This window comes from Engraulis encrasicolus, chromosome 21 (genome assembly GCF_034702125.1).
Source record: "Engraulis encrasicolus isolate BLACKSEA-1 chromosome 21, IST_EnEncr_1.0, whole genome shotgun sequence".
NCBI classification, from domain to species: Eukaryota; Metazoa; Chordata; class Actinopteri; order Clupeiformes; family Engraulidae; genus Engraulis; species Engraulis encrasicolus.
In genome coordinates, this window is record NC_085877.1 from 27,304,675 (window position 1) to 27,317,849 (window position 13,175).

The window sequence follows — 13,175 nt, forward strand, 5'->3', positions numbered from 1 at the left end:
CAAGGTTACCAATTAAGACCTAGTCATTAGGATTTTTGTGACAGTAAGGTTATAACGGAGGCTTTGCGTTAACATCAAGACGCTTATTAAGATGTTTTGTATACAGCACTAATATACGTAAATGTTTAATACATAATGAATAATTTATATATTATATGTACCATTTGTTTCACCAGGCAAGCGCCGCTTCAACATCAAGCTGTGGAAGACCTTCACTGACTGCTTCAACTGCCTGCCCATCGCCGCCATTGTGGACGAGAAGATCTTTTGCTGCCATGGAGGTACAGTAAACTATGGCTTCATATAATTGCTCACACACACACACACACACACACACGCACACACACACACACACACACACACACACACACACACACACACACACACACACACACACACACACACACACACACACACACACACACACACACACACACACACACACACACACACATACACACACACACAGTTAAGTACTTTTATTTGGATCGCAGCACATTAAAAGTTATACAGACCCAAATACTGATGGAAATCAGAAATATAGATATGATCATGTTACACACACAGACACAGACACAGACACAGACACACACACACACACACACACACACACACACACACACACACACACACACACACACACACACACACACACACACACACACACACACGTGCACGCTCGCCCATATGGGTGTCACCTCATGTGTACGTCAGGCAGGTCAGACTTGCTTCGCACAGCAAAATTCCCGCCCTTTTTTCCTCTTTTTTCGTGTGTGTCTGTGCACGTGCACAGTTACACCTCAAAGTTCCACCACACCTCAGCATTCCCTTGAGTCATTACCTCTCATCCTTCTGCATGGGTCACATGTACTCTACGAACGAGGTAATCAGGGACGGATTAAGAAGGCCGCCCGGGGACCCTAGGCTACATGTTGCCGCAGGCCCCTCCGGAAGGCAAATTTCCGAACAAATTTACATAGACGGCAAAGATGAGCATTAATAAGATTTGAACCTTTACCTGACACAGCAGAGTAAGTTATCAATGCCACATCTTATTTCTGCAATTATATTATCTTTGCACTGTTAATCTTAATATTTTTGAATATAATTGTAAAGAGATTTCAGCAATGCAGTTACACAAACATTCCTTGGCATTGTTCAGAAGTGAGAAAGCAGTGCAAGTTTTCACATTGCCTCCTGATCCTTCATGTGTGATTGTGTAAGCATTTTTTAGCTAGCTGCTGTGGGTTTTTGTTAGCCTGATAAACCAGCCTAAATGTGAGATTGGATGTGTAATTTAGTCTTTGGTCTTTAGTTTATGAATAGTACATCCGAAGATTGTTGATGAAAACAACCCGTTGTCTTTCAAACCGTGCCTGTGCCTATAGGCCGGCGCTCTGACCAATCAGCGCTATCTATCTCGTTGATGTGCTTTCCTAATGTTGCGAGCTTCGTCGTCACTCCCTCAAAACCCGCCTGCTTTGATTCAAAACAAATCTCTGCATTGTGATTGGTTTGCCAGATTCTTGGCAAGCCTGGCAGACCACTCAAACGATGCGAGGCCAGACCACTCACAGGCAAAAAATGTTGGCGTCCAGTGGGTGGCGCTGGTTTACTAGGCTAGGTTTTTGTGGCTTGTCTATGTGTACGTGTTGACCCGGTGTGTGTGTGTGTGTGTGTGTGTGTGTGTGTGTGTGTGTGTGTGTGTGTGTGTGTGTGTGTGTGTGTGTGTGTGTGTGTGTGTGTGTGTGTGTGTGTGTGTGTGTGTGTGTGTGTGCATATGCGTGCGTGTGCGCGTGTGCGGGTGTGTGTGCCCTCAGGTCTGTCCCCTGATCTCCAGTCCATGGAGCAGATTCGCCGCATCATGAGGCCCACAGACGTGCCCGACACAGGTCAGCTACTCTACGCTACGATACGCTCCTTATTCACCTGTTTGTCTGTCTGCCTCTCTCTCTTTCTCTCTCTCTCTCTCTCTCTCTCTCTCTCTCTCTCTCTCTGTCTGTCTCTGTATCTCTGTCTATGTATCTCTGTCTGTTTATCTGCCTGTCTCTCTGCCTGCCCGACACAGGTCAGCTACTCTACGCTATGCTCCTTATTCCAGTAATTCTGTCTGTCTGCCTGCCTGCCTGCCTGACACAGGTCAGCTGTGCTGTGCTGTGCTATTCGCCCTTTAAATGTCTGTCTGTCTGTCTGTCACATACCTCACCCTCTACACCTGTCTGTCTGTCTGTCTGTCTGCATGACCTACAAAGGTCAGCTATTGTACGCTCCTTATTTACCTGTCTGTCTCTATGTCAGTCTGTCTGTATGGCGGCCTGCCCAACACAGGTCAGCTACACTACGCTCCTTATTCACCTCTCTGTCTGTCGTTCTGTCTGTCTCTCTGTTTGTCTGTCTGCACGCACTATACAAATCAGCTAAGCTCGCTGCTCAAACTCCCCTGCTCCCTGTCTGACTGTCTGTCTGCTTCTCCTTCTCAATAGCTGTCTGTCTACTTGTTAGCTGTATTTCTGTTTGTGTCTTTGATGTCTGAATTTGGTGGTCTTTTCCATCCTCTCGCTTAATCCTTCCCTCCGCCTGCCTTCTCTCTCTCTCTCTCTCTCTCTCTCTCTCTCTCTCTCTCTCTCTCTTCCCACCCCCTACCCTCTGTCTCCCTTGCAAGGCTGAGAGAGAAGTGAACTCATGCTGTAGTGTGTGTGTGTTTCCTCCAGGTCTGCTGTGTGACCTGCTGTGGTCAGACCCAGATAAGGACGTGCAGGGCTGGGGAGAGAACGACCGCGGCGTCTCCTTCACCTTCGGAGCTGACGTGGTCAGCAAGTTCCTCAACCGTCACGACCTAGATCTCATCTGCAGAGCCCACCAGGTGCAGTAGAACACCAGCGACCAACATAGAACACAGAACACACTCTATAGAACACTGAATACCAGGCTATTATTTGGTAAGTTATGGTGCTGTATGCTCCACCGGATAGGGTATAACACCAGAGAACAACATAGAACACGCAACACATCCCAAAGAACTATTTTAGAATATAGAATGCACTGGCAGAGCTCACCAAGTACTTTGTAGAACACACCAGAAAAAACATAAACCTTATAACACATACGTACACATATGTAATTTTTGTTTTTTCTTTTTTTACATTACACTTAGGTGGCACTGTTATCCAAAGCGACTTACAATTATTTACAGGGTATTGGTTACAGTCCCTGGAAAATGTGGGGTGATGTGTCTTGCTAAAGGGCACTTCAGCCAGAGGGATAGGGAGCTGGTAGAGGTGGGACTTGAACCTGCAACTTTCTGGTCGTCAAATCACCTGTCTAACCATTAGGCCACGACTGCTCAGTACTGCCAGTATATTATAGCCTGGCGAGGTCGCTAGGGGCGTCTAGATTTCTATGCTAGTGTATTGACAGACAAATCTCAACATATAACATATTATCAGTGGTGGACAAAGTAAAAGTAAAAGTAAAAGTAAAAAACAAACCGTTTTTTTCCAACACAGGTAACTTATCTGAGTAAAATATAGACCAATGTACTTATGTTACGATAAGCTGATTCTGCTCAGGTTGGATTGAGTTTGTGGTGGGACCTTGTTAAATTTTTATTGTTTTTTTTAGTAATAACATAGTCTATCTCCACAGCTAGGTACAATGGAGTAAACGGTGTAACAGCTATGTAATATCATGTGCTACTGTTGTAATTACACCACAATAGTATACTTTTACTTTGTCCACCAGTGCATATTATAGAGGAGTTACACTTTTATGCTAGTATACTGACCTCCTCTGAAGAAGACGTTAGAACAGTGTTTCTAAAACTTTTTCAGACCGAAGACCACTTTGTCCCCCCCAAAAATGATCAGGGACCACCTGTCAACTGAATTGGCTGTTGACGGGTGCTAATTTGTCACTGCTAATTTTGATGTAGATCTCTTACTTTTTATTCACATTATAAGCCTGTCTTATTGTGTTGAAAGCATGAAAATGTTAAAAATATAGCCTACTTGCTAGCTTATCTTGGAAAAGTAGAAATCCCCTTGCGGACCACCTGAGCTCTGTCACGGACCACTAGTGGTCCCCGGACCACACTTTGAGAATCACTGCGTTAGAACAACAGAGGAGACATGGGAGAAGCACAAAACACTTGCAAGAACACAGCACAAACAAGCCAGAATCTCAGCGCATAGAACCAACACACCAAAACAGTTTTGTCACAAGCTTTGGAGTGTACGTGTGACCTCGAACAGTAACAATAATACTGCCCACTGTGCGTTATGGCGTGTTTAAAATACCTTTCTGGTAACAGCCCAGTGTGTGTGTGTGTGTGTGTTTGTGTGTGTGTGTGTGTGTGTGGGATGGCGGTACACAATGTCCCATCGCAACCAAACAACAGCCCTGCAGATGGCCAGCAAAGAGCAGCCAGATGTTCATTTTCCCACACAGATTTACAAACACATGCACACACACACACACGCACGCACACACATGCGTATGCACACGCACGTGCACACACACACACACACACGCACGCTCGCACGCACGCACGCACATGTGTATGCACAAGCATGTGCACACACGCACTCACACGCACATGCACACACACACGCACACACATACACACACACACACACACACACACACACACACACACACACACACACACACACACACACACACTGCTTTCTATCCTGTGCTGTGTCCTTGCTATCCTCTGTGACAGACAGACAGACAGACAGACAGACACACACACACACACACACACACACACACACACACACACACACACACACACACACACACACAGATTTGTGAGAGGGGTTAGACACTGTAGGTGGTTAAGGATGGCTATGACTCCTTTGCTAAGCCTCAGCTGGTCACCCTGTTCCCAGCACACACACACGCACGCACGCACGCACGCACGCACGCACGCGCACACACACACACACACACACACACACATTTTATTGCTGTGTCATTCACACGTTTCATTGCTGTGTCGTCTCCTTGTAGGTGGTTGAGGACGGTTATGAGTTCTTTGCTAAGCGTCAGCTGGTCACCCTGTTCTCAGCCCCCAACTACTGTGGAGAGTTTGACAACGCCGGCGGCATGATGAGCGTGGACGAGACTCTCATGTGCTCCTTCCAGGTAAATATGCATGCACACACACACACACACACACACACACACACACACACACACACACACACACACACACACACACACACACACACACACACACACACACACACACACACACACACACACAGAGACACACACACACACACACACACACACACACACACACACACACAGATGAGTAATGTCGCTCAGCACTACTGCTAGTTGGCATCTGTTACAGTATACACACACACACACACACACACACACACACACACACACACACACCAGACTTGTACAGTTCACATTACAGTGTAACGGATGCCAACAAGCAGGTTTCCGTTGTAGAATGTTAGTAAACCTTCCGTTCAAAGCTTCATACACATGCGATTGGCACTGAGACATCAGTCTGTAGACTTAGGCTAGGTGGTTCCGTACCCGTGCTCCCATGCCAGGCAGTTGCAGGATTGGTAAGTTGTGGGTTCAGGTCCCGAGTGGTGAGCTAGCGCAGATGAGTGACATCACACAGTTGACAGCACTACCACCACAGACATCATATAGGAAGACTAGATACGTCATCGCGTATTTCAAGCTCGTCCGCACAGGTCGGCAATATTAGCGCAGCCTAAACTCTCCACAGAGCCTCCGTTACACCTGAAGTTAACTGAGGAATTCAGACGTTGAGATGCTGAAATATGTATGCTGTTATTTCCCTGAAATATTGACACGTGTATATAAATAGTACGGCTCCTTAAAACTTAAGTGCAGACTGAGGTAAAACGCACAGGAGAGTAATATGCTTCCCACTTATTTATTTGTCCAAAAATAGAGATGGACCAATAGCAAATACACATTTTAACCGTTGTTGTGCATTGCGTTGATGGAAGGCATATATTAATCGCATTTGCATCAAATTAAAGGCGACAGATGAGGTACTGGAAGAGAGATTACATCGCAACAATTTCATTCTAAGCGTCGTGACTTATTTTAAACACAGGGTGGAGCTGTCGAGCCCAAAGCAGAATGTAGCACACATGGGACCGTTTAATTGTTATTTTACTCAAAATATAAAAGAATAATAAATGCATTTGTTTATGGGATCTATTTAATTACTTGAATAAGCCTACTAAACCATATTATACACGATTGTAGGCCCATATACATTATAATGTAATGTAATATAATATAATATAACGTGAATATTAATCACTATGCAGTATCAACATAATACTTACGTTCAGAATTTTTTATACTGTATAACAAACCAAGCCTTTCGAAAATACACGTACATTTGAGGGAATTATGGCCATCTGAAGAGTATGGATCACCAAAAACTCAGTGCAACTGGTTGAGCCAACAGGCTGCTCTAACATGGCCGCCATGCGCGGACGTTCGACTTGCATGACGGGAACGCGGATGGCGCATCTAGTCTTCCTATATGATGTCTGTGACTACCACTAGTTGGCATCCATTATAGTAGCCTACATGCATGCACGCACACACACACAAACACACGCACGCACACATACACATTTATATAACAGTAAGACATTATACTGTATAATAGCATTGATAAATGCACAGACACTCATACACAGACAGACAGACGTGTATGACTAAATGTAAACAAAGGAGGGATCTGCCGTGTGTGTGTGTGTGTGTGTGTGTGTGTGTGTGTACAGATGTGAGTGAGGTGATTTAAGTGCACAGTCAGATGGACAAGAGGAGGGTGCGGCCACTACAGATATAATATGCAAATACACACAGGCACGCACACACACACACACGCACACGCACACACACACACACACACACACACACACACACACACACACACACACACACACACACACACACACACACACACACACACACACACACACACACACACACACACACACACACACACACACAGTGTTGTTTTTCACACCCTCTACAGTTAGCTTCTTTTCTATTGCTCACTCTTGCCAGTAAACGGAGCTAATATTAAACCCAAGGCAAATACACGTCATCATCCTCTAGCCACAAATGAACACTGCACTGGACGTGAACGAGATATGAGCACTATTACAAAGATGGTCCTTCTTAATGAAGCCTGTACCGTAGCTCATATGCAAAAAAAGATAATAGCTAATTATTAAGCTAGAAATTAAATAATTAAACAAAATGAAATTCTTAAATATTTGGAGTTTAGTTTTTATGTTATTGTTTTGTTCAAATGATATTGTAGCTGTTGCAGTATTGAGTGCAGTTCACAGTAGGGCCATAGGGTGGCAGTGTGCAGTAGCTGAAGAATAGGCCATGATAGTTGATCAGCAAATGGACATCACGCTTCCTTAACCTTTTGTGAAAGTGAAAGTGAAAGCCCATTGGGAAACTCCAACTCCCATTGTCATTGTGACACAGCACTCCACAGCACACAAGTGAACACTGCACACAACGAAATTGCATGTATGCCTCACCCGTGCAAGGGGGCAGCCCTCAGTGGCGCCCCATGGGGAGCAGTGCGGTGGGACGGTACCATGCTCAGGGTACCTCAGTCATGGAGGAGGATGGGGGAGAGCACTGGTTGATTACTCCCCCCACCAATCTGGCGGGTCGGGAGTCGAACCGGCAACCTCTGGGATGCAAGTCTGACGCCCTAACCCAGGGGTCCCCAAACTAAGGCCCGGGGGCCGGATGCGGCCCACCAGGCCCCTTTGACCGGCCCTCCACCTCTCTGCATCTCACCATTTGAAATGGCCCAAAGAAGCAATCCTCACAGAAATAATATTTTATTTTGTTTATCAACAGACCTTCCAACAGTTTAATTTTCACTAACTTAAAATAACGAAATATGAGCACTATTACAAAGATGATCCTTCTTAATGAAGCCTGTACCGTAGCTCTTTTCACGCTCTCACTCTACCCAATTGTGATATCTCTCGCCTAACCCCTGTGTCTTTTCTACCTCTCCACCCATCTCTCTCTCCCTCTCTTCTCTCTCTATCTCTCTTCTCTCCGGTTCTCCTCCTTATATGAACCCCCATATCCCACCCCATCCTTTTGCTTTCACTGACCCCCCACCTCTCCCCGAATCTCTCTCTCTCTCTTCCTATCTCCAACCCACCTCTCTCTCCCGTTCTCCTCCTTATTTGAGCCCCCCCCATATCTCACTCCTCTCTTGCTGTCATTCTCTCCCCACCCCTCTACCCATATCTCTCTCTTCCTCTCCTCTAGATCCTGAAGCCATCTGAGAAGAAGGCTAAGTACCAGTATGGAGGGATGAACTCCGGCCGGCCTGTCACCCCGCCCCGCACAGCCGCCCCGCCCAAGAAGCGGTGAACCCCATATCACCACAGACCGGATGGCATACACGATTTTTTGTTGTTGTTTTTGCACAATGGTTCGGATAGGCTCTTTACTGTTCATAACAGAACTTCTCCGTGGTTGGATATACATGTATGTCCCCCAAAGGAGCTCGGAAAGTGGATTTCATTTCGAGAAAAAGAAGCACTACCATTATCAGGGTTAGGAATAAGGGGTTAGGTTAGGGCAGTGTAGCTAATAAAACTAAAGTTCATAATGTAAATGCCTCACCCAACTTATTCCTAACCCTAACCCCACAACCCAATCATGGATGAGTTCCCCCCTTTGAATATTAATGAGTCTATCCCAACCATCCTGCAAAAAAAAAAAAAAAAATCGCAGGCAGGACGTAGGTTCATAGGAGGAGGAGGAGGAGGAAAAGGATAAAGAGGAGAGGAACGAGTGAAGGATGCTTAAAAAACGAGAGAAGAGGGCAGGAAGAGGAGGAAGGAAGAAAGGAGTGGATTTGAAGCCACATATGCATAGCCACGAGGAAGAGAAATGAAAAGAGATTCATTTCATTGTTTGCCTTGAAAAACAGCTTTTCTTTTTTATTTGTTTTTGATTGTTTTTTTTGGCTCTCTGACCTTCTTCCTCGCTTCCCTCTTCTCTCCCGAATGTTTTAGTGTATCGCTTATTGCCTAGACACCAACTTCAACACATACACACGTACATGCACATACACACACGTGTCGTTTTTCTCAATGCATTTTGTCTGTGTAAACTACCCCCCTCTCCATACAGTACATACAGTACATATACATAGACCTACATAATCTTTGCATTGCACACATACACACACACACACCTGTTTTTAAAAAGTGTTTTAAACAAGAAAATGAAAAAATGAGTTTAAAAAAAAAGAAATGACAGCAGCAGTCATTCTGTTCTTGTTTTGGAGTGGTTTTTTTTCTTCCTTTCCCCCAGTTTTTGCTTTTTTTTGTTCTGCTTTGTAACAGGATGACGCACAACTACTAAGAGTTTATTTGATTTGATTTTTCTTTTGGTTTCTTTATTTTTTAAGTTGACCATTTCATCCTTTCATCCCAGGCCTGTTTACCGCAGACGGGCATTACTGTTGATTGCTGGGTTTTCAATAAACTTGGGGATTAAAACATGCCTTTTCCCGTGCTTTCTTTCTTATTTTATTGAAACATTTGTTTTTTGGGGGAACCTTTAATTAGCCTGATTATCATCGACTTTCAAATCTCTTCAAGACTTCGTCTGACCAAGAGCATAACAATTGACATTTCCCAAACGGCATGGTTGATTCACCTCCCTTGGTTTGCTACTGGTTGTTTGCTTCCGGGCAAAGTGGGAGGAGTTCCCAGTTTTTCGGGAGATCAGAAACGATATTTACATTACTCTTGGCCTGACTAAAAGAAGCGCCAAAAGTGTTGCGTCACTAGGAGGGCATGGCCTGGCTAGCCTTTCTTAGAGTGCGTTGCAATATGCGACCTTGCCTCCTCCACTTGCTTCTCGTCATGATGACATCACTGACAACAGCATTATATTTCAATATCTTGCAAAAGCTCAATTGTAGAGTCTTGTTCTAATTTGCAATTGGGATGGTGAATGAAAAACAGTCCCTCAAAAGTTGTTGTGGCTAGGCTGACAGCTGGGAAACTTTATCGTTTTCTCCACGGAGGAGGGGCCAGGAGGCGGGACGAGGAGACAAGCGCAAGTGGAGGAGGCAAGGTCGCATATTGCAACGCACTCCTCGTCTTTCTTGAGATAGGACAGTTGAAGATGGAGACAGGAAATGAGTGGTGGAGAGACCTCAGGTCAGAATCAAACCCGTGTCCCCAGGTCTTACAGGACAGCACCTTTACCCACTGAGCCACCGCACTTTCACAGCTTTCATTTCCGAATATGCTTTTGGGCCTTTTTGTGCTTTTATTAGATATGAAAGAGGACAAGATAAGAAATTGGTTTAGAAAGAGAGAGAGAGAGATGGGGTAAAGTTGTGAGATTACCCAGGCTGGATTCGAACCTGGGTCCCCAATGGCAAGTGGCAATGTCATGCATTTCTTTCTTTTGGCCGACTCTGCTGTCGAGGATTGGATTACCAATGAATGTCATCCTTGAGATGCAATTAGATCTGATTAGTTTAGTTATTGCTCTATCCAATAGTCCGGAGACATTTTATGGGTGACCGTGGCTGACAGAATTTTGAATATGCAAGTCAATTTTTTATCTTCCCATCCCTTGCTGTGGCCGCCGTTTGCCGGCCTTGTGACGAAAGGTTTGACGCCATCGATGATCGAAGATTTTGTTCAATATCAGAAAAACATGACTCAAAGGTCATTCCATTGATTGCAACTGAGATGTCGAAGGGCAGAAAGCCCCCAGAAATTCTGTGCTAGCAGGGAACCTTTCTTGAATAAAAAACATTTTGGACCACATCATAAGCCTCCCAATGCCCCTTTGTCCTTATCATAGACCTCCCAACACCCCCTTGACCTCATCATAAGCTTGCCAACACCCACCGTATTACAAAATAAAATAGCAACTAAGCACCACCCCCCTGACTTGCACCCTTTGTCTATGGGATGTTTGCCAGACCAAGTGTTCTCTGTAGGCTTGGCACAACAGCCAGGCAATCCTAAACCAACACTATGCAAGCCAGTCAGCCCTGAATGCCCGTCTCTTATTGAGACTAAGGGATACAGCACACAGGATTTTTAGGGAACACTTTAGAGCAGGGATCCCCAACCTTTCTGGGTCTGAGGGCTACCAAGGGCTACCCGAGGGCTACTTTTGTTCAAAATCCTCTACTGATGTCTTGGCATCATTCTCAAATCACACTATTATTGAATGATAATTTGCTTAGCGGTTATATAGAATAAATAATCTCATATTTAAATTAAGAAAAAGCATGAACTGTGACTAAAATCTTAGTGGTCACTGTTTATTAACATCCTTGGTGGGCACCTCAGAAGCTCCTGGAGGGCTACCTGGTGCTCGCGGGCACAACGTTGGTGACGCCTGCTTTAGAGTGTCAGTCTTTAAAAAGCTGTTCAAGCACTTTGTAAATGGAAAACTAATGATCACATCAAATGTTTGTAAAGGAGTAAGAAATACTATGTTAATACAGCAGACACAGTGTAGCCACAGTCCTGGAGGTTTGTCCTCCAAAGAGCAGGAGAGATGGAACAACTAGATATAGAGGTGTTAGGCAGGCAATAGAGTGTGGCTCGGGGTGTTTTTTTCTGTCCGAGCCCGGCCCTCAGCCGACAGAAAAGTGATCGACCCCGACCCGAGCCCGAGACTAATTCAAATGTTTGTGTCCGTACCCGTCCGAAGCCTGAGACCACTGTAATAACAACAGAACCTGTGCGCAAGCAAGAGTTTCTATGTGGGCTCCTCCATACTCAAAATAGCACGTGATAAATAGCCAGGATAGGCAAAGGCGTTAGGATGCCTAATTTAGTCACGCATAGTAAGTATAAACACACACACACACGCGCGCACGCACACACACACACACACACAGTAGGCAAACACAAACTCATCCTGGAGGAGCAGATTACCACTCCGCTGTGCATCCGTAGGTTGGTTCTTACTCATTTACAAACATTTGTAAATGCTTTATTTATAATTATATAACTCTTAGTTAAAGCTTTTTAATGGACTTCTAAAGTGTTAACAATTTTTGCTGTGTAGATTCAACACTTGTAGAGTAGCACCAATGTGACGAGTGTTGTACGAAATTTGTCCCTCAACGTGTTGAATTAACACCGTAATTTCTTCTTTATTGTGTACAGTGTCACAGCATGTCACAGCATTACAATAAGTGGTAGTGGACTAACTGTAGGCTAGAGAATTGAGAATGCACCGTATTCAGTATGCAACGAACAGCAGTGACTCCCAGAAGACAAAGGGGTCTCAGTGTATGAATAAGAGTGATGTAAGCCATGGATGAACATCTCAGATTTGGGAGGAAGAACAATGTACAGTGCACTTTTGCATCATTTCTGTACATGGTAGACTGAACGACTGGCCGTCTAATGTGTAACCCAGCAGTTTGGAAACTGACTGAGGAACGATGGCAAAGATATTACTTGATACCACCAAGCACCATCTTGGACACATTTTAATGTTGTCATCATCAAATTGTTAGCCTGGGCCTTCCCTCAATTCCTGAGACACTTCTCAAAATACTCAATCTGATGCTCAAAACTCAAAGATGTCCATGTAAGTTTGAAAATACATGGCTTGATGGTGCGTGTTAGGCAAGTCATGGGTAAGCGGTTAGGGCGTCAGACTTGTATCCCAAAGGTTGCCCGTTTGACTCCCGACCCGCCAGGTTGGTGGGGGTAGTAATTCACCAGTGCTCTCCCCCATCCTCCTCCATGACTGATGTACCCTGAGCATGATACCGTGCCACCGCACTGCTCCCTAGGGGCGCCATTGAGGGCTGACCCCTTGCACTGGTGAGGCATACTTGCAATTTCGTTGTGTGCAGTGTGCACTTGTGTGCTGTGGGGTGCTGTGTCACAATGACAATGGGAGTTTGAGTTTCCCAGTTGGGCTTTCTTTCACTTTTTAAGGTAATGACACAGTAGTTCTGTCATCTGATTGACTGCCGCTTCAGCCACAGCATACCTTATTCAAGAACACTACTAAGAGTATTCCAGTTCTATAACAAGTGTAAGCTTTTATTTCTCACATTAAGGGATTTTATATAAAAAAAAACAATGCCG

General features: G+C 44.9%; 1 protein-coding gene across 1 annotated transcript in view; it reads left to right on the top strand.

Annotated features, from left to right (window-relative positions):
- LOC134437059 (serine/threonine-protein phosphatase PP1-beta catalytic subunit) overlaps positions 1–9,586 on the top strand; it is a 56,631-nt gene extending 47,045 nt beyond the window's left edge. The window contains exons 4-8 of the mRNA XM_063186492.1: positions 177–281; positions 1,821–1,892; positions 2,712–2,863; positions 5,014–5,148; positions 8,341–9,586. Coding sequence (XP_063042562.1) covers positions 177–281; positions 1,821–1,892; positions 2,712–2,863; positions 5,014–5,148; positions 8,341–8,445 — 569 coding nt within the window. The 3' untranslated portion in view covers positions 8,446–9,586. The remainder of the gene's footprint in view (positions 1–176; positions 282–1,820; positions 1,893–2,711; positions 2,864–5,013; positions 5,149–8,340) is intronic.
- Positions 9,587–13,175: the final 3,589 nt, after the last annotated feature.